The sequence below is a fragment of the Chaetodon trifascialis genome, chromosome 21 (genome assembly GCF_039877785.1).
Source record: "Chaetodon trifascialis isolate fChaTrf1 chromosome 21, fChaTrf1.hap1, whole genome shotgun sequence".
Lineage (NCBI taxonomy): Eukaryota > Metazoa > Chordata > Actinopteri > Chaetodontiformes > Chaetodontidae > Chaetodon > Chaetodon trifascialis.
In genome coordinates, this window is record NC_092076.1 from 7,652,762 (window position 1) to 7,679,103 (window position 26,342).

The window sequence follows — 26,342 nt, forward strand, 5'->3', positions numbered from 1 at the left end:
TCTATGACACGCCTACCTTTCCGGTAACTTGACCATCAAGCGCAAAGGCTCCTCTCAGTCCTCCTTCGCTGATGGCCTCGGGACGGTCAATCTTATTACCCAACACCAGCACTGGAACATTGCATATGGTCTCGTCTCCCAGGAGAGCCTAGACAAACAAGAGCGGCACATCAATCTGCTGTGAGCAGACAGCAGTCAGTACTGCCTGCTGGAAACAGCTTGTAACACTGATGTTTAATCTTACATCAAGCTCAGTCTTGGACTCTGTAAGCCTGTCGTGATCTGCGCAGTCTACAAGAAAGACGACTCCATTCACAGCCGGCAGGTAGTTCTTCCACACTCGTCGGGCTATCAGAAAAGGGAAAAAAGCATGTCCTTGTATCGGTTCAATAGGAGAGTGAATGCCCTTTTCAGCTTGCAATGCAGCAGTTCGCATCCTTTATTGTCTTTGTGTACAATCATGAAACGACACAGTCTTTATGTAGTGGTATCGTGGCTTACAGGTCCTAAGGTCTAAATATTCATTCATTTATCTTCAGGAAATTTTTTCAATTACTTTGGCTAATTAGATCTGTAGGCAGGTTAAAGTTGGGTGGACTTAAACTGGGAATGAGACTACGAACTAATAAAGATCATGGTGTCAATGGTCCGGATGTAACAAAGCGAACAGGCAAGCTGTCAATCAAGCATGTGTACGTGCCTACACGGTCTTGACAAAAGGTCCATTTTACCATGAGATTTAGAACACTGAGACAATTGTTGCAAAATTAACATACACATCCATATTATAATCTGGAGCGGGAATATCTCCTCTTTCATCTTGTGCATTTTCTGCAGCACAGGCACAATCTCTGCATACAAGAACTTCCTGCCTTTAAATTTCAGTTCAAAACGGGTTCAATATTTTAGCCTCAGTATTTTCGTGAGAGCTGATTTGAATTCCACAGCAGCACTGCAGGAGCTACAGAGACACCATGTGGCAGCCACGAGAACTGTGATTGGTCACCTTGCCTCTGTTCCCATACAGTATGTTTCTGATGACAGAGGTTACCAACAGACAGCGCAATGTGGAGCAAGCTGACGAGAAGACTCAGAAATTTTCTAAAACCTAACTGAAAATTGACGATAATTTTAGAGCAAACCTATTTCCGAGAGAAACCTTCTTCCCCCTGCGATCTTTTTCCTTTTATCACAAAATTTACAAAAGATTTTGAACATGACTACTTCTACTATGGATGAATGAGACAGCCTGCTAATGGATGGCAAATCTGTGTAATTTTGTGGTGGCGCTATGACAATCTACAGGTTAATCCTGCACTGGATCTCAGATTATTTTCAGAACACTTTGGCTGAAAACTATGCATCCTGCTTTACAAGGCGGTATTTCACCAAAATCTATTATGGCAGCAAAAAGCAGTTACAGCAACATCATTTCTGTGTGCGTGTAATTATTGGCACAAATGGAGAAAGATCTCACCTTGTACGTGTCCTCCCAGATCAAATGTAGTAAATGTCATCCCACCGATTGTCAGCTCTTCGGAAGCTTTGAGAAAGAGAAGATAAAATTCAACAAGGCTGGAAATTACAGAGTAAGTCATCATACAACACTTTCACAACAGTATATCTTCTAAAGCGATTCACTGCATAATAAACTCACATGAAACAGCTATGCACCAAAACACATGGAGACTGCAGCTTTTGATAGCAAGCTGACCAACATACATTCTAACATGTCAGCATGACGCACTGCAGTCTGAATCACTGAAGTCTCCTTACTTGGGTGCAGCGTTGGCACGTGTTGGCCAAGTCGGTCATCTTTCAACATGTGTAGGAGTGTTGTTTTACCGGCGTTGTCTAGACCCAGGAAAACCAGCTTCCCAGACTTTTTGTACAAACCTGGAAGAAATATTTCATCAATATATCAGAAACGATCCACAAACTCTATGGGTGAAAACCACGTCCCACTTAATCCCTGAGGTGGAACATAACTAATGCAATAACATTGACTCAAGTGCTGAAGAACAGTGAGCTTCATACTTTTACTAGCCTGGCACCATTTCAGAAACAATGTTTCATGGTTATAGATTACTTTGCAGCCTGTCTCTCTCTCTCTCTCTCTCTCTCTCTCTCTCTCTCTCTCTCTCTCTCTCACACACACACACACACACACACACAGACTATTGAATGGTTAGATAACACCTGGACCACATGCATTTTCAGTACTGCCACAGTTTAATTTAACACCAAAAAATACCCTTTTCTCAAAGTGAACTACTTCTTGATAAGGTACTTTTGGTATTGCTGCTTTTATCAAGCAGAACATTTCAATACTTTTCCACCATTTTTTTATCATTGCAAAACAGTACTTACCTAAGAACTGTAAAACACTACTAAAGCCCCTGTAGATCCAGTCGAATAAAAATGACATCTTGATGGTCTTTGACTGAAACAAGAAAGAGGTCAGGCTATTACTACTTCTAAAGTTTTTTCTTCTGCTTATATGTAAGAAAGGTGGACACAATATTAGAAACGCTCATCAATATTAGGCAGAAAAACGTGTCAAAGAATCACATTTTTAAACAAGTAGTTTATTGGGTTTATTCGCAGAACAACAGACCTTTTTACAACAGATATTTTGGCTTGTCACAGCAAGAAAAGTGCTGTTAACACTGAAAACAACTGCTATCTAAGTAGATGAGCTGGTTCCAGGGTTCGAGTCCCGCACATGCTTAATAGCTGTCATGGCTTATAAAGACACTTGACAGAACTCAGTCACCTTTAGCTAAATTTATTTCACCTGTGTTTTTCTTGCTATGACAAGTCCAAATGTCCGCCGTGAAGCGATAAGGGTATATTACAGCATTACACTGCATCATCCAGGTGTTTTATAATATCTCTGACGTAAAACTACGGCTCCACCAACCCATATAGCAGGTGGCTAGCGTTACCTTTAAGCAAAATTTAATATTCACAAAACTTAATGGATCGTTAGATCAAATTTAACTACTGTGTCCATAAACTTATATTCATTAATAGGCGTTTTCAGCTGTGATAATGAATCCAGCTGAAAGGACGCAACAGGTCCCATTTAATGATTTATTACATTAGTTTTAACAATTAGCTGGCTACATTATTTGACTGCGCTCCTTTGAAAAAAGCTGACAGTTACAATCACCAACAATGTAATGTCACAGCTTTTAAAAAACTGAAGCATGTGTAGCCATGTGTGTTCAGGTAATTAGCTTGCTTCAGTGAGATTCGTATGCTAGAGAGCCGACATAACGGTAGATAACGGTTTTAGCTAGTTAGCATTAGCATGTTAGCTAACGTTAAACTTCTGGTACTTTCTAGCATCTGATCTCGTGCGTCAGGCCAGAGCTTAACGGTCTGCCGACTGTACGCAAATGCATTTTTAACTTCGTTAACAGCAAATTATATTTTAGTGTGAATTTACATTTGATTATTTACTAACTTTACCATTAGCTTACTTACCCCTCGGCACTGTCCAGCAGCCCAACGTTAAGTAGTAGTATCAGTGGTCTCCTTGGAAACAGTCGATTAGAGTTCCGGTTCTTCTTCTTCGTCGTTTAGAATTCGGCATTTGTGTCGCAGTAGCGCCCTCATCTTGATAGCTGGCAGTCCATGAGAGATGACTGTGCTCTACAAGCTGCCTCATCAAAATTAACTATCAGTGTAATAAATATGAGATAGCGCCAAAAAAAACACTCTAGCTAAGCAGGAAGTCTACCGCAGCAGCTGTTTCAAGCACGGCATTGGTAATGTTGCCCGAATGTCAGAAATAACTATAACTTTTTAAATGTGATACCATTTATTCATTACCTGTCCTGTACCACAGTACTACAGAGGAATTCTGGAAAGGTTTTGAAGGCTCAGTGTCAGTTTATATAGAGAGAGATTATTAATTATTAATATAAGTTGCGCTAATTTTAATTAAGATAATTAAACAGACTGTCATGCATTCACAGGCATGACGCCACCAGGAAAACAGATAATATTTTTATCCTACCAGCTGTACATGAACACATTTTAGCTGTTGTAACCATATTTTTGAGCCACTCTGTAAAACCCTTCAGTTAATGAAGCTTTTTGTTTAATTGTAGCCTACAGAAGCATCCCATGGGGATTACTGTACAGTCAAAGACTTAAAACAAACCCTATCATTTGTTCTGGCAAGTTGCTGTTGTATTTTAGGAACACAAAATCCATCATTTTTTTGGAATTGCCCACAGGCAGTAATGCAATTTGTTGTATGTCTACATTAATTATTGGTTGGAGGACTGCACAGAAATACATATATGCACACCATGTGATTTAATTTAAACATAACAGGCAGGATATGACCCCTGTCTGTCTGTCCTTTCCCATCAAAACACCATTATCCACTTTAGATTCCTATTGTGTAGCAAAGCTACATAGATAACGTATAGTAGTAGCAATAAAATCAATACAATACACAATCCCCTCAGATTTAGTGTGGTTTATTGTAATGTTCTGCCATGCCTGAAATTATAGACAGGCAGTTTTGACAACAATAGCATCAGACATCCACAAAGAAGTGAATAACGGTGGAAGTGTATGTGGCCTAAAGTAGAAATCCAACCCATCCAGTTCATGCAATTGTCTGATGTGCAGAAGTCAGGCGAAGGAAGAAAGAAGCGAAGGGAGGGATGATGGTTTCTGTCCAGGATTTTCTTCTTACTTCTCAAAGTAGAACCATTTGTCCACTGAAAAAAGAAATCATGCATATACGATTTCCATAGAATAACAACATAGGGCAGCTGCATTAAAACAAATAAATGTACAAGCACGCACCTGCGCTTGGAATGGGATCTTCAGGTCCAAAATCGCATGCCTGTAAAGGTTTATGAAATCATCAAATGGTGTTTAAGAAATGTCCTTCAGAGATCATGAGGAAACTTAGTATTTTGTACTAAATATTCTGAGAAATGGAGTTGCACACATTGTATGTCTGTTTTGTGTTTGGTCAAAGCTGTTATCTTCTGTAGTCTCCTTAAGGTAAGGGATGGTCTTTAAAGCTGCTGACATGAATTTCAAAATAAAATACACTTACAGACTTAAACACAGCCTCTGCATCCGCAGCAGAGCAGACGAACGGACTATCTGAGACAGTGGTGTTCATGCTGATTCAAGAAAGAGAAGAAACAAAGGAAACAGCTTCAGCTTTAAAATTATACTCCAGCAGCTCCTAACCAGAAAACTATTAAGGGACCTAGAAAGGCTTATATTCACAATGTCACTGTGCCCACTGCAGTAAGAAGGTATTTAACAGCCCATTAACTTTGCTGATTCACACTTCATTCTGTTAGCCCTCTGTCGATTTTCACTCAATGCTGCATAATTATCTCAAAGATGTTATGGCAGGAAGTATTCACAGCATTTGTTACATATACTGTCAACTCACCCACTGTTTGCATCATGGAGCATAAGCTTTAACTCACCAGTTTAACTCGCCGGCATCGGTGTTCTTAGAAATCAGTGCCTTCCAAAACTCATGGGTGCTCTTGACTGTCTTAATGGCAAAGTCCTGCAAATAACCAAAGACAGATTTTCCTCATCTACTTGCTCAAGGAAAGCATCAATATGCCCAGCCAGTGATTTGTTTATGTTCAACAGGGAGAGCGGCCCAAACCATAACCCAAATTACCACCCGTACCCTACGTATAGTAAAAACTATATCAGCAGTCATGTCTCCCTTGGCATGTTTTGTTACAGAGGCATGGGAATATTATAAGAATACTACAGGCAGCTGTGTGTCTCTATGATCCTCTCGCTTTTCCGTAACTACATGTTATTATATAAGCTACAATATAGTATAGAATTGACTATGTACAGGATATAGTTTAGAGAATATTACAGATCCAAGATGAAAGTGATGGAAGGGCAGAGCTGAGAGCAAAAGGGGGAATTACAAATCCATCCTCTGCTTTAGCACCAGGGAGAGCACCATGGATTTATCGATACCCCGCAGAGGTACTGTTACTTCAGAGTCATGGTCGGCGCCATAGACAGAACTTCCACAAACCTCAATCAGATAAACGATCAATGAGTCAGACTGGATGCACATGTTCAACTTAAACGAGCCCTCTGCTCCTGCGCTCTCTCTGCTGTTAGGGGATGGAGAGGGGGGATGGCAGGTGAACAAGGGGGATAAACCCAGAAAAATACAGATTTGCTTGACAGAGATCTACTTTTCCCCTCAGAAAATGTTTTGCTACATTAATATAAACGAATGTTTTTATCAGTTTCTTATCAATTTCATAGAACTGATCAGAAGTTTCAAGTTTAAAAACATGTCCAAACAGTTTCTAAGTACACCACAAATACTGTGAACGCAGGTTTCAAAGGTGTACCCTGTCCTTGAACTCTCCGTTGAAAGCAAACTGGTTTTCAGGTTTCCCATCTGGGACTTTGTATCTTTTGAACCAATCAACAGTTGCCTCCAGGTATCCCGGCTTAAGTCGTCTTACATCATCAATATCTGCAACACATCAACAACAAAGGAGAGCTCTGAAATTCAGAATAACTTGAGCGACTGATGCCATTCTTTGCAGCAGCGTCTATCACAGCTTATTCATACTGTTGAAATCGGCGGCTTCGGGGTCTTCAGTATTGATCACAATGACCTTCCAGTCTGTCTCCCCTTCATCGATCAAAGCCAGCGTTCCCAACACCTTCACTTTGATTATTTCTCCTCGAGAGCACACCTGAGAATCAAAGGCACATTTTTGAAACACAGTTGAATTTAAATCTGTTTCTTCAAAGCTCCTCATCAGAGTTGTTCCAGCACCTTATTTCCTATGTCACATATATCAATAGGATCATTGTCTCCTATGCATCCTGTGTCCTCGTCCTTGTGGTTGGGGTCTTCCCATGTCTGTGAGAAGAGAAAGCACATGTTTGGCAGGGCAGAAACCTGGTGTGGTCTCCTGTTGTTTGAATATCGGCTGAGTGGGACTCGCCTGTGGAATAGCTCCGTAATTCCAGATGTAGCCTTTGTGAGGAAACACATTGGCGACATAACGAAGATTTCCCTTCTTCACGTCTTGTTTCACTGGGTTGAGAGGCTCTTTGGTAGCAATCTGATAAACAGGTGGCCAAAACCAAGTTGCATCAATTTAGTGAAAACAGAAGGAGACACTAATCCACAATGTGGTTAACTGGAATAAAAATATATTAGCTAAATGGTTATAGGCTGGTCATCTCATTTTATTATCATTATTTGATCCAGTGTCATCTTTGCGTATCAAATCCTGAGATGAACTATAGCTCCATGCTCATATGCACGAGACAAAAGTAGAAATGTGGATCTCTCCAGATTATCTGATTTTTGATGTACATCTATTTTAGAAGATGTTCAATGTATGAACTATTTTTATCATTAGGAGGGAACATTTATTAACATAACAGATGAAATACCTCCATTTTTGCATTTGTCCATCTTGGAACCTCCACAACGGCGTGAAAAATATTCTGCAAAAATGATCAGAAACACAGTTTTGTTTTAAATACATATCTACAAAACATGTGTAACTAAGACACATGACAGTCATTATGGACTGAAAGACAGGCCAAAAGCTTTGCGGCACGACATCTATAAAAACCACAAACATCCCCAATGGGAAAGTGTAATGGAACGTAATGAGTGTGCCAAATGACTTAATGCCAATATAACTCTGTAAAATAGAGGAACGGGAGCAGTACATTTCTGAACAAAAACTATTTTTCACATATCACATTTAACAGGCCCACGATGGACTCATGAACCTTGATGTGAAGCTTTTTTTTCACCATAAACGCCCAATTTAACAGTTTTACAGTGCCAATTTCTGTCTAAGCTAAGGGTAAAGTTACTAAAATCAGTTGGAAGCACAGCAGCTATGCCCCCCAGGTGGTACAGGGACAAACATCTGTCCACCACTGCAGACAAATTGGCTATTGGCACTATTGTGTCGTTGCTCTGACAAAGCCAAAACAGCAATAACGGCTATGGAATAAAAAAAGTTAAATGCCAAAAAGCAGCACTTCAATTCTACAGTGTTGCTTAATGTGACTCATTTTGGTCACCTGGAGTACATATACGTACATATATGCTATACATTATGAATTATACTCCTGAAACAACAATTAGACTTGCAAGAAAAGGTATTTTAATGAACTTGAACACAGCACAGCCTTCAGCATTACCTCTGCTTCATCTGCGTAGATGGGGATGTCGTGGAATGGAGAGATGTATTTCCCTGCAGGGTTCTCTGTGGAAAGGAGTAATGCAAAAACACTGTGAGGAGATCCCTTCGTGACGCTCCGTGAGTGCTTCTCAATACAGCTGAAAGTTAATCAGGCAACTCTTACAAACGTCCAAGGAGGGAAAATTCACCACTAACACACAAAGCATTTGATTCAAAGAGCGTGCTTACTGAAAAACACCCTGTACTCCTCGGTGTTCGGCCTGCCCTTCTCCACAGTGGTGAAGCTCATGTCTGCTGCTGGTGTCAGGCTCTCCGTCTGTGGTCTGAGCACTGATTCAGGAGGACGAAGACGCTCCTGACTGATAGGCAGTCATTGAGACACACGAAGCAGGCATGCGCACTGCTTAAGAGACCTGACAGCTTCCTGCATGTGATGACAGGGCTGCTGCCTGAAGACTGTAAAGGTCAGACGACAGAGCCATGCTGGCCTCTGCACGATCCTGCATGAATCTGCAGCCAACAGGTGTTTACAGACCCCCGAGAGAAGCCCTCTTTCCTCAGAATCAACAGCTAATTCTTCCATGTTACCACTTCTCTGCGGCTGCTATGTGAAGTTAATACCTTCTTTGCATGTGAAGTGTTTTCCACGTCCTTCTTGTAAGCTGCGGCTCCTGAAGAGCTCTTTTCAGACAAAAACAGATGGAGCTGACTGGTGTTAGCAGTAAACCAATTAGCAAGACAGGATTACGTGTTGTGCCCTGTTGTGACTTCTTGCCTCTTGAGTTTCTCTGTAACTATTTGATAACATACTTATGGGCCTATTTTTAGAAACATTATGTGTTTTATTTTATTATTCATTATGTGATTTATTTTGTTTTTTCTCTAAAATCCTCACTTGCCATGTAACCTGGGTGCCTTCCATAAGTATTTGCCTGCTAGCTTTTATTATGAGCATTTGTACAAATGTTTTTTTTTTCTGTCAAAGCATATAATTACATTTATTGGAATACATTTAATTCATGATATAGTGTAGCTAATAGCTAAGAACATTCAGGTGTGGGAACTGCTAATTGCTAATTTAAACATGTTTTACATTTACCAAAGCACAGTACCGTCGTACATGTTGTGTATTTACATTATCAGCTCAATTAATAATTAACAGTCTAAAAACATGGTGCAATAAAGTTTGAACTATTAGGTGCTCAAAAGCCACCTTCAGTGATTATAGATGTAAATGTAGTGTTTATCATATCATATATGAATGATTAACAAGGAGCTGTTGAATGAACTTGTGTAACTAAAACACAAAAATGCCTCCCACTGTCAACATAATTAAAACACTTAATGCCAACAGAGAGCCAAATATCTGCAACTAGCAGTGAAAGTTTTCCTCTGCTTTATATATAATTAAAAAGCAGCGAGTCAGGGGGCAGCGTGATGCACAGCACAAGGTCACAGCCTGGGCAGCAGGAGTCACGTGACGCTGTAAGCCAGCCGCCTCGCTAAATATTTCTCTTGGCCAGAAGACATGCTTCTTTGGCTGACTTGTAGGTTTTAAGGGTCTGGCACCTTTGCATAAATAGGCATTTTAAAAAATGTTACACAGAAAAGGGACTTTTTTTTTTTTTTTTTTTTTTTAAAAAGAGGTCATTACTGAATGCCTCACATATCTTAATACTACCTCCCTCTTCCTGCTCTGCTGTGTTAATATGCCACCAAGGCTAAAAACTGAGCCTGCACATCAGCTTACAGTGGGTGATCCAGACTCAGGAGTGCTGCTATTTAAAGAATTCTTGAAAAGCCTGAGCAAAATAGCCTGAATCGTCCTACTGTGGACCAGCTCTGCAGCCTCCATTACAGACAGACGGTTTGAGAGCTTGATCAGTGTTTATAGCTTTCTGAGTCCCTGAGGTGCCTCCAGCTTGCCACTGGTGACCATATAGTTACAGACCATTTTGCTTGTCTCTCAAGTGGGTTTTGTTCTCCGATATGAGCATAAGCCCAGCTGTGCAAGAGCCTGAGGGTGAACTACAGAAAAACATGTTCTTACTGTTATAATAGTCTTTTAAGCCATCGTTCTGGGCCAGTGTCTACACACAGTGTAATGCTTTTGTAGAAGCTTCTCTTCCTGTTTGACCTAACAAGGATCTGTATCCCCGCCCATGTTTGCCTTTTGGGCTGAAATAATTAATCAACATAAAATTAACCAGCGATTCTTCATTAGCCAATAGTCATTTTTATCTTACATCACTGTGAACAGTTTATGGGTTTTGGACTATTGGACAGACAAAACAAGACATCTAGAAGACATCATCTTGCACTCTGTGAACTTGTGATGAGACATTTTTATGATATCAACAATCATTATTTATTAAAGGGAATAATTGTCCAATTAATCGAAAATGATAATCAGTCATAAATAAAACAGTACACCAATGAACCTTCAGGCCACGTTTATGTAAAATACATCTAAAACAGTCTCAGCAATGAATGGAAGCAATGCAATCACTCAAACGCTGACACCAGACTGCATTTCCAGTGTGTAATCTTTTTGATACTATCAAAAGCAATAAATAAATCATTACAAATATTTCAGCTGAGACAGAAACATGTTTCTAAAAATGGTGCATAAAGATGGACTGACTTCATCGAACATCAGCGTCAGCTCTTTGTAAGTCACTCGAGGAGGACGCCATCTTTACACACCTCTGTTTGCTTGTCTCTTGTAAACCCCTTGTGATATCTTCAGCTCAGTATCTTCAAGTATCACACTTTCTCACCCGTCAGGCACGACGGGAGCATCCAACTGAAGTAGGTAAAGGCACGCAGCATGCAGTCTTTAGGTGGGTAAATATAATACGTGGCATATTTTAGGACTCTGTGGTTGACAAAATGTCAAAATTGTGGGGGGATTGCAGAGCAGCCTGAGTGTTTGAGTCCAAAGGGTTTGACTTCACATTCAGCCACTTCAGTGCAGGCATGTTGGACAACTTCTCCACTGGTATTTCTGTGAGACAAAATAAAAACAGAGGGTAAAAATAAGCTCAGACCAAACCATATAAGAACCCTTTGCCTTAATATATTATCATTACCGGTGATGCTATTTCCCTCCAGGTTAATCCTCTCCAGTGTGGCTATTTCAGTAAGCTTATCAGGGAAGATGGAGAAGTTGTTATTCGCCAGATTGATGCAGGTCAAATGCTCCATTTCTGCCACAGCGTCAGGCAGTTTGGTGAGAACATTGCCTCGGAGGTCCAGCTCTGCAAGACAGTTCAAGACACGAGTAAAACGACAGGTCGCAACATTTGTGAGATTGAGTCCATGAATCAGTGTGTTTTATCCACTGTACCTCTCAGCTGAGTGAAGGTGGAAAAGAACTTGCTGGTAAGGGCCTTCATCTCGTTGTCAGCCAACGTGATAACTCGGATGTTTTCTGAGACACTCCTTAAGACTTTGAACACACCTTCTGGGAAAGAAATGAGCTTGCAGTTTGACAGGTCTGCGGAGAAGAAGAACGTTATCATGAGATTAACAAGCATTAGCACAGCAGGGGGACGCTGAATATCTATAGGTAACAAACACTTTGAGAATCAAAGTCGTGGTTATTTGGGGAAAAGCTATTTAAGCCTCTGTCACCACCTGCTGATGAAATCTGAAATAGCAACAACCATGGTGAATCAGCAGCAAGAGACAAGACAGAGAGATGTGTGAACTGGGTCTTACCCAAACTGTCCTTCCCCTCCTCTACAGTGGCATTAATCCTCCGCGCCACATTTGCGACTGCCTCACCCATTCTTCTGTTGTCACTGTTCCAATGGGAGGACATGCAGCATTATATTTATATATATTTACTCAATCTAAGTGAATCTTTTCTGTTAATTGACATTGATATTTCCTGGGGAAGAGGCATCGACATCATTCACTTATGTAAGTGCACATACAACAATGCAAAAAAACACCCCATCACAACCCTTCAATCATTTTTTTTTTCAAGGTTTTTAAAAGTAGAGTTACTCAGAATAACACCTATGACATGAAATAATGAAATCCAAAATGTTGGGGATTTTAATCCTTTCAGATGAGTTGAAGGATTATGTAGCAGTACTCTGTGATCACTGATTCTGATTTATGAGTACTTCTACTTTTGGTAAAGTTTGATACTAATACTTTTCTTCTTTTACTTAAGAGTTTGAATGCAGGACTTTTTACTACCAGAGTATTTTTACACAGTGGTACTGTTACTTTTACTTAAGTAGAAGATCTGACAAACATTACTTATTCCACCACTGTCTATTATACATGAGTAATACCTTTGTAACATAACTTTTATTACATGTGTACAACAACTGCATTGCCAGATGACAAATCTAAATCTGACAGTCAGTGCAGTGGTTATATATATGTAATAAAGGGAAGTTATACAGTCTCCAAAACATAAAATAACAAGTGCTACTACCTAAAAATATTCGGATTAAGTTAACGTTTCAATAAACGTGACACTGGGTAATGCCCTGGCACAAATACGAGGTGTAAGTCAACACTAAATAAGCTTTAGGCCTGCCACAGCCCTACGCTACTGGACTAATGCAAAGGCAGCCAGTTGAGCCGTTACAACGTTAGCCACTAATTCATTACGGTGTCACTAAATCCAAGCCAAGAAGCCACTTACCCAAAAAACGAGAAGCTACTGATAGCTACTAGAGTTAGCTAACGTTAGCAATAGCGGCTCAACCACAGTCAGATTTGGTGAGTGTGTATTTTTAGCCACGGAGAGGGCAATTCACCTGACCGTTGCGCTAGCCATTGCAAAAAAAAAAAAAAAAAAAAAAAACCCCACTAGCAACACCTCATATGGAATCGCTCAACAAACTTTAAAAGACTCGTTGTTGCTTAGCGACAGTTAGTGAGTAAGGCACATGCTAGGCTAGGCTACTAGCAAACAGCTGCCAGCTGCTAGCTAACAGCCGGCTGGGAAATATTTGAGCAGTCAATTCGTGAGCGTCAGTACTGCGCCTTCAAGTTGCAGACGATGTAGTAAAACGTTAAGTGTGAAGAAAACAGTAACTTGACATAGTAATGAGTAAATCTTATCATTGCTTAACTAAAACATTTCAGTCGGCTAATATTGAGCTACATCTTGATTATTTAACGTTAGTCAACGCATTCATAATTTTCATATCTGAATCCTGCTTTTTCAAATCTAAATATTTTGCACTGAGTCTCTTCCTTTTAAAGGAAATGAAGGTAACAGAAGATATATTTTGAATTTAGGCCTTTTCTAAACAAATATTTGACTGACACTAGGAAGTGGAATGTTGTCTTACCTCTGAGTCCTGGTCAACTATTCCCAGTATTTTGACCAGTGCCATGCTCATGACTGTGGAAAATTCCTGGTTAGTCAGTGTATTTTCAAAGGATTTGAATACAATGAGCTCTCTGGCTTCAGAAGAATAGAACTTAGTTTACCATTGTTAGAAAGTACCTGTCACTTTACAGTATATGCTGGATATCCCTCTTCTATACAACACTGTGCTTTGATTGTGAGCCATGACTCACTGCGGATGACTGAAATACGCTAAAACTAGAAAAGTCCACCTGCTTTTGGTGTGTCTGTTCTTTTGTGTTTCATGGATATGTTTGCTGTGTTTGGATTGTTTTATGCCAGCAAACCAACAAGGCCCAGCAACAGCTGCCTAAATGAAATAATCTAAAAGGGGCTATACTTTGGTTAAAACAGGAAATATTTGATCAAACAATAAAAGAACAAGACTATAAGTCTCAGAGGACATTCGATGCCTGCTTTCAGTACTTATATAATGAACAGGTTAAGGTTTGATACCCTCAGTGCTGAAAATACCCACGGATAGTCGGCTGGTCTTGTAAATGAACAGATCAAGTTGTATGAAGTGCTCATAAGCCAAAGGAAGTACAGTATAGATAATAAAACATAACAAAATACACAAAGTATGTGAAAAATGTACATAAATACAATCCTTTTTAATATTTACAATAAATATACATTCATTTACAGTTACACACCTTAGTGTACAATAAAAAACAGTGCTGGAATATTCAACAACATTGCCATTTCATGTTTACATTGATGGAAATTGATAAGGGGAATAAAGTTGCACATTCAGTTGTGACAACTGCACACAGTTTGTATTTCAGCACATCTTAACATAATAATGTCCTTACAAACCAGAACCCACATCACAAATTACATTTCTATCTCTGCACATAGATCGCCTACAATCTCTCAGTGCACGGTGACAAATATCAAAGAGCTTTTTTTTTCCCTTCTGGCTAAGTGTTTTGTTTTTCACAAACTGGCTGCTTCTGCACAGCACAGCGCGTTTGTGCTGTTACACCACTCAGCAGCACAGGTCATGGTTGGAGGTGGTTGCAGCTGTCACTGGCAGCCGCATTCATCCACAATCATGTCCTCGTGATGGCGAAGGAGCATTTCTCCGTTCTCGTAGTACAGCATGCTTAATGGGCTCATTTTGGTTGGCGCGCAGCAGGGTGATGCCACTCTGTCAGGGTGGTAATGTTTCAGTAAACTCTGGGAAAGAGAGAAACAAAGGGTTTAGATGGATTATTCCAGAGTGTTTAATTAAAGATACAAAGACAAATATTTATTTTTAAATTGACAAAGAAAAGCGTGAAATCCTCACATCTGAGAAGTTACAGATTAATACCAGCAGCACACACTGATGTGGATCTACTGAGTCTCAGATCAAATCTAAGATAAAAACAAAAACACCGCCATGGATAGACAGATCACCTGCACCACTCACCTGCATGTAAGCGTGATTTGTTGGATTTAGGTCTTCTCCCAGGGGTCCAGGGCAGGAACCCTCACAGCGGTAGGCGTTATATCTTTTCGGGAAGATGATCCAGGACCCCCAGCCAATTTGATTAAAGTCTACATGCAGGTCGACTCTGCGACAGAGAGATTTTTCACTCCCTCTTTTGGACGCCTGCAGGCTTCTCACTGTTTGTTCTTTCTGGCCCCGTTTGCTCCTGCGCCTCTTCGGCCAGCGGGCCTTTTTGATTTCAGCAGGGGTCAAGAACTTGGATTGTTCAGCTGTATGGAGTAAGCTCGCTTTGGCCTTCGAGTTTTCATCCGAGCCAGTGTGTGAGAAGACGACCAGCAAGGCCCGGTCACTCACGTCCTCCTCTCTTTTCTCCGCATAGACAGGCTGATCGGGAAACGACAGGCCTCTCTTTGTCTTTGTCACTTTCCTTCTTCTCGACAGTCTTTTGTGTCGAACTCTCATAGTCAGTTTTTGTCTAAGCCAGCTCAAGAGAGGACGTGTCACGTTGAACACTTTCCAGCTCTGTGATGAAGTGACCAGCGATGATTCAGTGAGCAGCCCCACCAGCTGCTGTTCCTGGCAGCCCTTGTGCATATGGCACACATGGCCATGCTGGTGATAGACCTCCACGGTGATGTTGGAAGCACTCTGCGTCCGAGGAAGCCTGAGTCTCAGCTCTGCTGCCTGGATCTGTTTGTCAGCCAGCAGGGCGTAGAGGTCAAAGGTCGCAATCCAGCGCCTCTGTCTGTACGTCAAACCTAATATAGTGAAAAGAGAAAGATTAGCAAAAGTGAAGTGCACACTGTGCAGACAGTTTGTTAGTGGTAGCATTATGCCACTATAAAATCTAAAACTCATGATGAGCCCATGCAAATTAATGTGCCAGTGAACATCTCAGGGGAAGCAATATCCACCTGTTGTTAACCAACAACACCAACATGTGAATATTAGAGAATAAGAATAATTCAGTCGCTACTGTCATATTATTTTTTTATCCATGTTTGATATTTCAGCCCTTTTTCTGCACCCATAGATTAAACCATATACACCTCACATACATTATTTAGACAGTTACGAGCCTGATGTTAGTCAAATTTGCTGTGTTCACGTCACACAAATCTTTATATTTTAAACAAGGACGCATCTGAAGCAAAAGTCATCACTTCTGGCACTGGTCTGGCATTTTCACAGTCAACAGAGGAGCAAATTGTCAATTAGTGTGCAACCAGACACAATACGTATGTTTTTATTAACATATTAAACCTTAAAAGCAATGAGTCTGCATGGTGGCATCGCCTTAGCATGTCTGTATCAAATGCATTCTGGGGGGTAATTACGGATGTGATTTGTCATTTGTAGCTCCAGCCACCTCTTTTGTTTTGCAAATTGAGTTGTAGGGAGAATGATAAATGCAAAATACATTTCCCTTTGATAACTTCTGACATGACCTCATGATTAATGCTTGCATTGATGGAGATTTCAGCAAATCAAAGCTGCTCCTAAGGCTTCTTGGAAATAATGGCTCCAGCGTAGCACAAAGTGCGCTGCGCCCACATCTGTAATGGGGGCTCATTGTGCTTCAATAAACAGGTGTGGCTCAAATCAACCTAAAGGATTAAAGCATCTTCAGCTTCTGTATTGTGCAGTGCATTGGCCAATTTAGCTGGACTTGATCAAAAGTGTAAACCACCCTAGCTATTAATCCACTCAAACCAAACACCGAGCCGAAACCAATCATTTAGCACACCTTTGCCTCTGCTGGCTTCTGCATATCCTCAGTCAAACAAATAGGTAATAACTCCAACACCTAGCAGCCATGTGGGATTGGATTCAGCAGCAGGGAGGGCTGTCCTCTGCTGGCTGCTTGTGCCATTAAATCCCGAGCTCTAATCTAATCAAGAAGAGTGTGAAAACAAAAAAAAAGGAAAAAAAAGAACTAAGGGAAGTTGTTGATTTGACTTAACAACAGATTTGTATAGGGGGCTGTCTGGCGAGATGTCTAATCAACATCACCTATTTAAGAAAAAGAGGTTTGCTTTGAGAATTAGACAGAAAACCGGCCTTTTCACACGCTGATCCCTGCATGGGTATTCCTCCCCCCTGAGCGGGATGTGGATTCAGACCCTCTGAGGTCGTCTGGGTCGCAGCTTTGACAGGACAACACTTGAGCCAAGAAAAACCCTCCCTAACATCTCAGAGGGTCTTTAATGGCAGAGCAGATCTAAGCAACGCAGACATGTCCCCGCGGTTCAAACATTTCCCATCATCTCGCTTCCCCTGCCATATAAAAGCTGCACTTTTGGAAAATGATCTTACTTTTCGCCACCACGCTCTTCACGGTGTCCGCCTGCTTTGCGGCATCTTGCTCCAAAGCGTCCTTAGGCCTGGAGAAGTTCGACTTGAAATTCCTGTAGAGATGCATCATGTAGGTTGGCAGGTGGTACCCGGTCGATCGGTCCACCACGGAAAAACGCTGCAGCGGCCTCATGTAAACTCCATCTCTGGTTCTTTGAATCCCCTGGACCAGCAGCAGCAGCGCAGATGCGTGCAGCGCAAAAGCCAGAAGTCCCAATGGGCGCATGTTTGGGGCCGGTTAATGACAAATTCCTCCAGTGGGAGATTAGGGGTGTCTTATATACTCTCACCCACCCTCTTACCCACCCCCTTTCATGTTTAACAAGTAGCTGAGAACATTAAAGGAAATTGACATGCGTCCTCAAGACTTGTTACCTGACAGCTCATCATCCATTCAGTTGCTAATGAGGCGCCTGGGTGCGTGTTTACAGGGAGCGCAGTTTCTTGTTTGCGCCATGTTCCGAGCGCTTCTGCAGCCCGATTCCCCATCCTTGGATTAATCGTTCCAGCTATTTGCCTTACACTAATTGTTAGGCTTTCCCATAGTGTAATGTGGTCTCCTGAATACCGTCTGAAATGGGCTGCAGTGCTTATAAGACACTAATGAAACACCACAAGCATTAACATAAAAGTGGACGCGAGACGTGGCTGCAGAAATATCACTAAATATCCACTTTTATCAGGATTAGAGATAACATTTATCGCACGGTATAGCCTTGGGTGCAGTTCATCTTCTATTTTAAACATTTTTTGTGTAAACAGCATGCGCATTTATGGCGTCACACGAAGATATTATGATAACAGATGAAAATATAGATAAAAAGAAAGGCGCACCACCAAAAGGGATGATATGGAAACTTAGAATCAAACAGGAAACAGCCACCTTATCTTTCTACCATATTTCTACTTCCGGAAGACCACTTATAATATTCCTACGTGTTCACATGCAGCTTTATAGGTTATATATGGCTAAATGTTGAAGTTTTAGTGATGTTTCCATACTTTTTATAGTGTTTTGGATTTTTATATTATTATTCCTGTGATGATAATATTCCTATATGGGCTACGTGTTAAGATTTCATGTTGATATCTGCATAATAAGCAACAAATGTCACAAAGAATTAATATTTTATTCAAAGTTTAAGTGTGAATAATCAGAGCCGGAGAGACGAGCGCAGAGCGTCCGAGGATGACCGCAGACTGCGCATGCGCCGTGCACAAAGCAAAATTCTTTTCCTCGTAAATTTCCCGAGAAAGGACAAAAAAAAAAAAAAAAAAAAATCAATGGATGTGCCCTTTCCCCCCTCTCCCTCCTCGCAGCGGTACAGACAGAAAGCCCTATCTGCTTCATCCTCCGCCGCGGACTCACCGAGCTCTGAAAACCTGCTTTGTGTCGAGCCGCACGCTTTTTCACCCGCCGTGTGCTGAAATGGTGAGTTGCTTTAAAGTTTACGGCTGTTGTTGCGCGAGCCTCGGCAGCCCAGAAGTTCACATTTCATGCCGATTCGGGATGCTAAGACTTCACATTTTCTAAATGCCTTTATTAATCGTGCACTGTGAATATTTGCAGCCGAGCGCTTTGAACTGCGAAGGAGCTTTTCATGAGGCGAAGTGTTTGTGTGCTTGATGGGGCATACATGTGCTTGGCACCCCCCACTCTCCATGCCTGCACTGCATTGTGCGCTGCATCTAGCTCATGATTTAGTCAGACAGTAATGAATGGTAAAAAACCCAAAAAGTTGGGTCAGCCTGCAGTCGCTGCTCATTATCAAGCAAACGCATTTTCTCATTAATGTCAAATTATGCTTTTATTTTCTTAAACACACACACACACATAACATCTTCTCTTTTATTGTGTTGCGCAGCCTGCAGTGAATGTGTGCCACGAACACTTGCTGTGAAAACTACAGTGCGTTCAAATCATAAACTGTTTGGGTGATGTAATACATTATTACAATCCCACTTCACCACTTTTTAAAACAGCTTTTCATAACAGCTGCACCCGCTTCTGCAAGCCTTTCACTGGCTTGAATGTATTTTCACATCCTGTAAGATATAGCCACTCCATTATTTAATCTCAAAGGTCCATTTATAAGCTTCTTAACTGAAGAAGACTGCAAAACGTCTTCTGAGAGACTTATTTTGTTTGTTTGTTTGTTTGTTTGACCCAAAGGTCAAAAATGAACTTCCATGCTCAAATATACATATATCATATGTTGTCATGAGCTTATATGCAGAAAAATATCAGTCATTTTAGACTTAAGTCTTTCATGAATGCAATGTAAATACACGTTGGGCACGTTTTGTGCATTTGGAGTCATTAAGGCATGTCACTGAATATATTCTGCCAGTGCCAATTTATTTTTTTCCGTAGCCAAAATGTGCCAAGACATGTTCATTCTTCCCGTGAGGTGTAATGTAAAGTATGAAAAGTCTACAGAGCAGTAAGACAAAGCACATGATGCACGCTTTGATGTGTTGCAGCCCCGGCCTTTGTGTGATTTCGCCCGTGCAGCTGGGATCAGTCTCCTCCTCATATCACTTTACCTTTACATCCCAGGGGGAGGACAGAAACTTGCTCTTGACAACCGAGAGCGCAGATCAAACCGCGAACATCACAATTAATCAAGTGAGAGGCCCTGAAAGTCCTCGATGAATGGACACCTGGATCATAAATGATTGAGTTATTTGTTTGTGGTTTATCTTGATAAGAGGGATTACAGAAATGTTCCTCCTCCCAGGCTTAACTTGTGAAGTTGGTGATTTTGTGAGATGTTGTCATAGCCAGTGCTTTAATAAGAGCTTCTTATGGGTTTTAGGGATATTGGTTAGGAGATGATAAAAAAATGACTCCAGTGAGGTTTGGGGTTTCCTCAGAAAATATGAAACATGGTTGATTTTTATCTACTATTTTCAGTCTGATCGCTTTGATTCAGATTTACAGCCTTTAAAGTATCCGGTAGGTTGTGCCAAGTTCTTGTATAAACACCTGTTGTCATAAGATAATGAACATCTGTGTCCCAGTGATTAGAAATCCTGTGTGCATGTCTGAGTGCGATGGATTATTTTTACCACAAGGTGTCATATTTGGACTCAGGTGAATATTTGATAACCCCCAAAATGTGTCTCTCCGGGTGATTTCTTTGTCAATTCATCATCCCAGGAGCATTTTTTGATGTTATAGTCATAAATTGAAATGGAAAAACTGGATTCGCCGTTGACGTCCCCATTTTTCACCTGAACTTTGGCTCAGGTGAAATATTTCCCTGCGCTGTCGCCTCCTTTCCTGTCGCTGTCACAGGGCTTTTAGCAAGCTGGATTTGGACAGGACAGGTGATGTTGGCCGTATGCTCTTTTTTTCCACTGCGGACATTTGACAAGAGAGGAAGTTTTATTCATCTGTCACAGAACATCCTCTTATTACAAAATTGTGCTCTGTTTTACCGCCACCTGTTTAAAAAAAGGATGGAAACGAAGCTGTCAGAGTGACAGCATGTGTCATTATGCAGCTTTTTTTGGGCTTAATTTCACTTGAATTCTGCGTCTCTCTCAGTGACACCTACAGGATTCCTGTTTCTCCATATTTGATTTTAATCTTACAAAATCAGTAATTCCGATTGCTCACTCGCTGGATTGACTCATTCATGTTCTGAGCTTTTTCGGGCGTTGGGAGGGTTTTGTTTCACATTCAGCGTGTTGCAAGAACATCAGAGTCTTGGCTCGCGCTGCTGCAGGAAGGAAGGAACAGGTGTGGCACCGCTAGATTTTACATCCATATCTCGAAAACCGCGCACTGCTTTTGCAAATAAGCTTGATTTGGACATAATCTTGTGACAGACTGTTGATTACACATACATCTGTGAGAAAATATTCTCAATGGCAGCCACTCTGAAGATAAGCTTGATGCTGCTGACTGTCATTGTTGTTGTCAGGTATGTGTGTGCCTGCACAGGTATTATATCAGCGGACACTGTTGGCTTTGTGCTTGCTTTATGCAGCCCACAGGATGAAATAGGACACTCGATGCACAATGAGCTGGTCTGACCTCAGGGTTACGACCACAAGAGGTAGAGCACACAGCCCTCTGCAGCTGAACCTCAAGCTTAAATCTAAGTATTTGCCCAGCTGTAAGCTTGTTTGCCTTCAACATGGCATGTGTTAACCGCTAATGAATGGAGTAATTATAGCATCGTAGTGAATTAGGCTTATGTGATGTCGTCTGTGTGCAGTTGTTACTGATTGTCAGCCTCCTGGCAGGTCTACGCCGCATCATGTGGGCGAGGCTTAACGGCTGCGGCTGATTGTAATAAGTTTAATAAGTGAAGGTTTCAGTTGCGTGTTTGAGGCAGTTGTTAACAGGTCTGCCATGTGTGGGAGGCTTTGTGCTGCCAGGAGGCTCTGGTAGTGATTGGATAGTGAAGTGAATGATGAGTAAGCCTCCGTGGGTCCGCCTCCACATCCTCTTTACACATCCCCACACACACATATACACACACACAAATCCCAGCATGCGCTCGCAGCCTTGCACCTCATGCACGGGGGATGCATAGAAAGAAAGTCACCAAAAAGCAGCACAGGATCATGTCGTCACCCGTCTGAGCCTCAGACAGCTCTGAGAGCTCTGCCCACCCCGCTCCGCTGAGTGTTTGTCTGGGATCTGTCCTCACTGGAGGACACCTTCATTGACTCGCTTTATAAGGACGCCTTAATGATGCGAGACCGCCGCCTGCGCTAGTGTGATCAGCGGGCAGCGACAGATTGCCTCACAGATCAGAGAGATGCCAGCGAGGACGCCTGACTGAGACGGTGCTGCTGCCTGCAGGAGAGCAGACATTTTTTGGTTATTTTTTTAGGCTCTATTTCTCTTTTTTTAATTTTGTTCCTCACAGATTCAAGCACCTCTCGGACGGTGGACTGATCAGCTGAATGTCAGGTACAGTTGCGATACTTTCCGTTCTGATACTTGAGTCCTGCTGCAGGCTCGTGCTCGCCGGACGTGTCATCAGTGCGTCTCTGAAACAGCTGAAAGGAAACCACGACTGTTGTCTAAATATCACTTCAGATGCCGGTGTGATTTTTATCTGAGATTGAACTATGCAAACATGTCACACTAAAAATGATCATCTGTGACAGAATATTAAAGCGTTTTTCCCTTTTCAGAGACCCATTCTTTGGTTGAACACCTTCTTCTATAATACCCGTCATGTTTGAAATTCGCACGGCTACATGGATTACATTCTTCTTGGCATGTGATGCCCAGTCTCTCCTCTGAAGTGTTTATCAGCTCTCGTTCCTCTCACAGAGGACCAGCGCCTGTTTGACAGGATTCTGGCTTCCCACGGCAACTTAGAAAACGCAGCTGCTTGGTCAGGATGTGTTTGCACAAGCACAACTTCACCGTTTCAGTACGAGCGGCGAGCGAAATGGAACACGCTAACAAATTGGTGGAAGATCTGTCGGCTGGGGAGGTTCTCTGAGGCTTTGACAAATGAAAATGCCGTCGGTTGCCCTGGTGGTGCTGACAGAATATTGTGGTCAGACGTTGGGGTTTAGAAAGAAATGAAAGCCACATTACTGCAGCCTGGAAATCATAGGGGGATAAAATTGCCATCTTGCAATGAAATAAATTACAGGAAGGGTTTTAAAAATAGATTTGCACACCCTTTTTAGCAGCTCCGTGTCAAGCTGTGATGAAAGTAAGAATGTAGAGGGCTGAAGGTTTTTCATGTGTAACATTCACTGCAGTCCCAGTAGATTCTCTGCTTTAACTGGGGAACCGTCCTTTTCAGCCAGTTGCTGTGCACTTACTCTGGATCTGTCCTGCAGTGCGAGAGCTATTTGCGGTAGTTTGATCAGATTTGGAAATTGCATCCTTGAACAATGCATCGCATGGCTTCCTTTCTGCCACAGTCTCTTTCTGAGCAGGCTGTCGGGCGATTTATTTTGGACGAAAGCAAACATCAGAGCTGTAAGTTGACACAAACTCACAATGAGGTCTTTGGAACCGTTGAGGGAAAACAAAAAAGATTTTCTGCAGAGGAAGCGCTGAGCTCATTTCCGCGTAGCACTGATATTTAGCTCAGGAACTAGCAATGTCCTGTGGAATCGCGCCTGCATGTAACCCTTAACCTCATTGGTGAAATATGTGTACAGCTGCAGGGAGGAAGTTTCAGAGAGTACAACTAAGCATTTCCTGTCAAGGTGTGCTTACACTTCCTCTGCTTGGGGGGTGTGACTGGGGTGTATTGAATGGTTTTGGTGGTCTAGGATCCTGTGATGAGTGAGAGACTGTGGGGACATTGTGTCATTGTTGTAAATAAGACTAACTTTGGATTACACCAAACCCTCAGTTGGTATATATTCTATAAGGTTTTTTTTAGCAATGCTGCACAGTGTGATGTTGAATTTGTGTGATTTTGTTGTTTTTATGTGGCTTTGTGCAACCAGCAGGCTTTCCAACATGAAACTGGCAGGCTGAACGAGTGGCCTCCTTGGAGACCAGAAATGCCCAGGATCCTTGAATAAGATGAGCAAAGCGAGCAGGCTGCATTGAATTTTGACTTTTTTCCTCTCTTTTTTTGTGCCACTTGCTGACGCTTTCTCTTCTCCATCTTGCTATGGGAAGTTGTGTCGAAAGATCTCCCAAAGCGTTTCAAAGTGATACCCATCTCTCTTGAACCCTTGCATCTCTTGTGAATGAAGAGCGCTCTGCATCCTTCCTCGCGGCCACCAACAGATGCATCCTGCAGCTGCACGCTCCTTCCTGTCTGCACTCAGACCCTTTTGTCTGAAGACGTTGCTACAGCAAAGTTGGGACACCGGCTGAATTTAAATGGGGCTGCCCTGAATGGAGCAATGCCGGTTGGCTGGCAGGAGGTTCCAGTTTCCATGGCTGTATTCTTACTGTGCCATCAGTGAATTTGAATATTAGAGCCTCTGACTTCTCCGACCAGCTGCTCACGGCCTGGCTGGCACACAAAGGTGAACTCAAGATCATCTCGTGTTTGTTTGGTCACTCGCTTTTTATAATGTTGTTCCGCATTGTCAGAGGAAATCCGAGTTTGTCTTGTCGTTTTATTGGCCTCATGAGCAGCACGACACTACTCTGGTTGACATGTGGGATAAACAGCCTCTCTGATGAGTTGCCTTGATTGGATCTCCAGGAGGATGTTTATGACTGAGGGCTATTTCTACTCAGGCCTCCGCCCCAGCTGCCCGCCCGCTAGACCAGGCCTGCCCAGGCTGAAATCAGTGTGTCGGACGAGCTGAGCTTGTGTCTAGCAAGAGCTTCCGTATCGAAGCGTGTGTGTGCACCATGGTGAGGCAGCAGAGGTGACAGGCCGTAAGGTAAGGCAGAGGAGCGTTTTTGATAGTCCAGTTTCAGTGAGCAAGCTACTGTATGTGCTGCAGCATTTGTAATGACACGTTTGCTTTGGAGGCCTGTGAAACCAAAGCTTCTGTCAGGAAGTGTCAGTTAGCCTCATTTAACACTCGTTACAAATAACGCCATCACATGGGATAAAATTTAGGAAACTCTTGTGTGCATGAGGATAATGGCAGAATCTGTTGTCAGAGAGTTTTACAGCCTTCGCCTGAGCCACATAGGAACATGCATATTATCATGCATGACTGTGGTGGTGGGTAAAAGAAACCTACTGATTAAATGTCCTTAAAGTGGCAGAGATTGAAAAGCGTTTGCTATGTAAATGGTCTTTACTGGGAGGAATGCACAGCCCGTGAGCTCCGTTTTCAGTCCAAGTAGGAAGTGAGGGAGACACGGAAGACATCTCACATCTATCATGTTTCATAATCTACCTATTTTTTGACATGGCAGCCGAGCTGCCGTTATTTCTAGTCAAGTTAGCTTTATCCATATAGCCCAAAATCCCACATCACAAATGTGTCTCGAAGGGATTTACAATGTGTACAGCATACATTACTGTCTGTCATTAGGTTTGGATGAAGAAAACATCCTAAAAATACCATCTTAACAGGAAAAAAAGAAGAAACTTATGGAAGAGCAACAGATGATGGATCCCTCCTTTCGGGCAAACATGCAAGCCGCAGTACTTCTCTATCTACCTGTTTCCTTATCAGAGTGGAAATGCTGGAAATGTAACAACCCAAAATATTATTATAAAATGGTAGATCCACTGAAGCCTCTGCTCCTCTGGGTGCAGCGATCAACAAATCTGAATGCCATATCTCTGTCATTTTTTTACCACATCGCTTTCATCATGGAGGAAATTAGGAGAAAGGTTTTTGTCCATTTGAGGTTTGGCTGACACTCTTTTATGTCATCTCGTACCCTCGTCTTCTGAAATGGTTTAGAGGGACATGAGTGGAGAATTAGCGCAACATATCTCTGATCTTTATGTTCTTTCCTAACAATGGCGCATCAGCAATGGATGGATACACGCATTCATTTGCATTTTCTTTGCAGATTGCAGAAGATTTGCACGAAATTTAGAGAAATAGAAAGACGGCCATCTTTTGTTTAGTCTATTTAATAAAACTAAAGCTAGTGAAAAATGACCACGACAAGTTTCCAGAGCTCAAGGTGAAGTCTTCAGATTATTTTTTTTTGTTTGTCCAACTATCCCAAAACTTTGAGTTTCCACTTCTGTAAAACACAGAAAAACAAAGCATCCTCACATTTTGATGAGCAGTAACCAGAAATGACTTCTAGACATTTTGAATGGGGTTATTGCTGCAGCGTGTTCCTTTGTCCCGCTCGCTGTACAGTGTGAGCGTCGACCGTGTCGTCTCTGTACAGCCTCTCCCTGTGAAAGGGAGCTGAACTTTGGCCATCTGGCTGCCAGATGTACCACTACTTCCCCCGGTCCCCTCCGTAGAGACCTCAATCTCTCGCATGAGTCTACTCCCCAACATCGCATTGGAGACGGGACGCGGACGAGGGGGACGCTGTCTGAGATCC

The 26,342-nt window shown here is 42.0% G+C and overlaps 5 protein-coding genes across 9 annotated transcripts in view; 1 reads left to right on the forward strand and 4 right to left on the reverse strand.

Moving 5' to 3' along the window:
- sar1aa (secretion associated, Ras related GTPase 1Aa) overlaps nucleotides 1-3,596 on the reverse strand; it is a 239,404-nt gene extending 235,808 nt beyond the window's left edge. For both annotated transcript variants that reach the window (XR_011603489.1, XM_070991347.1), the window contains exons 1-6: nucleotides 3,493-3,596; nucleotides 2,371-2,443; nucleotides 1,777-1,896; nucleotides 1,478-1,543; nucleotides 245-348; nucleotides 17-148 (exon numbers count right to left, since the gene is read on the reverse strand). Coding sequence is in view for 1 of the 2 variants with exons in the window: in XM_070991347.1 (XP_070847448.1) it covers nucleotides 17-148; nucleotides 245-348; nucleotides 1,478-1,543; nucleotides 1,777-1,896; nucleotides 2,371-2,428 (480 nt within the window). In the remaining variant the exon portion in view is untranslated. The remainder of the gene's footprint in view (nucleotides 1-16; nucleotides 149-244; nucleotides 349-1,477; nucleotides 1,544-1,776; nucleotides 1,897-2,370; nucleotides 2,444-3,492) is intronic.
- Nucleotides 3,597-4,483: 887 nt separating this feature from the next.
- Nucleotides 4,484-8,825, reverse strand: ppa1a (inorganic pyrophosphatase 1a). Its single transcript, XM_070990521.1, has 11 exons — nucleotides 8,457-8,825; nucleotides 8,227-8,291; nucleotides 7,459-7,512; nucleotides 7,002-7,121; nucleotides 6,830-6,916; nucleotides 6,620-6,746; nucleotides 6,393-6,520; nucleotides 5,481-5,566; nucleotides 5,093-5,162; nucleotides 4,834-4,873; nucleotides 4,484-4,745 (listed from the first exon to the last, which is right to left on the reverse strand). Exons 1-11 carry the CDS (start codon nucleotides 8,515-8,517, stop codon nucleotides 4,717-4,719), a joined length of 867 nt encoding a protein of 288 aa, XP_070846622.1. The 5' UTR covers nucleotides 8,518-8,825; the 3' UTR covers nucleotides 4,484-4,716.
- Nucleotides 8,826-10,666: 1,841 nt separating this feature from the next.
- On the reverse strand, nucleotides 10,667-13,209 carry lrrc20 (leucine rich repeat containing 20). 2 transcript variants are annotated; one of them, XM_070990699.1, is made up of 5 exons: nucleotides 12,898-13,209; nucleotides 11,952-12,034; nucleotides 11,578-11,727; nucleotides 11,321-11,488; nucleotides 10,667-11,235 (listed from the first exon to the last, which is right to left on the reverse strand). In XM_070990699.1, the coding sequence occupies exons 2-5, from the start codon at nucleotides 12,019-12,021 to the stop codon at nucleotides 11,099-11,101; spliced, it is 525 nt and encodes a 174-aa protein (XP_070846800.1). In that variant the 5' UTR covers nucleotides 12,022-12,034; nucleotides 12,898-13,209; the 3' UTR covers nucleotides 10,667-11,098. The 2 variants fall into 2 exon arrangements, with proteins under 2 accessions (XP_070846800.1, XP_070846801.1); XM_070990700.1 differs by having other exon boundaries at nucleotides 11,952-12,027; nucleotides 12,890-13,022.
- Nucleotides 13,210-14,207: 998 nt separating this feature from the next.
- Nucleotides 14,208-17,659, reverse strand: ndr2 (nodal-related 2). The gene is made up of 3 exons (XM_070991049.1): nucleotides 17,366-17,659; nucleotides 15,029-15,807; nucleotides 14,208-14,793 (listed from the first exon to the last, which is right to left on the reverse strand). The coding sequence occupies exons 1-3, from the start codon at nucleotides 17,628-17,630 to the stop codon at nucleotides 14,641-14,643; spliced, it is 1,197 nt and encodes a 398-aa protein (XP_070847150.1). The 5' UTR covers nucleotides 17,631-17,659; the 3' UTR covers nucleotides 14,208-14,640.
- A 1,099-nt stretch (nucleotides 17,660-18,758) lies between these two features.
- pald1a (phosphatase domain containing paladin 1a) overlaps nucleotides 18,759-26,342 on the forward strand; it is a 50,441-nt gene continuing 42,857 nt past the window's right edge. The window contains exon 1 of one of the 3 annotated variants that reach the window (XM_070990828.1): nucleotides 18,759-18,836. The gene's annotated coding sequence lies outside the window, so the exon portion shown is untranslated. Of the gene's footprint in view, nucleotides 18,837-21,935; nucleotides 22,338-22,415; nucleotides 22,473-26,342 lie in introns of those variants that run through there. The other 2 variants (XM_070990827.1, XM_070990829.1) reach the window with 2 other exon arrangements.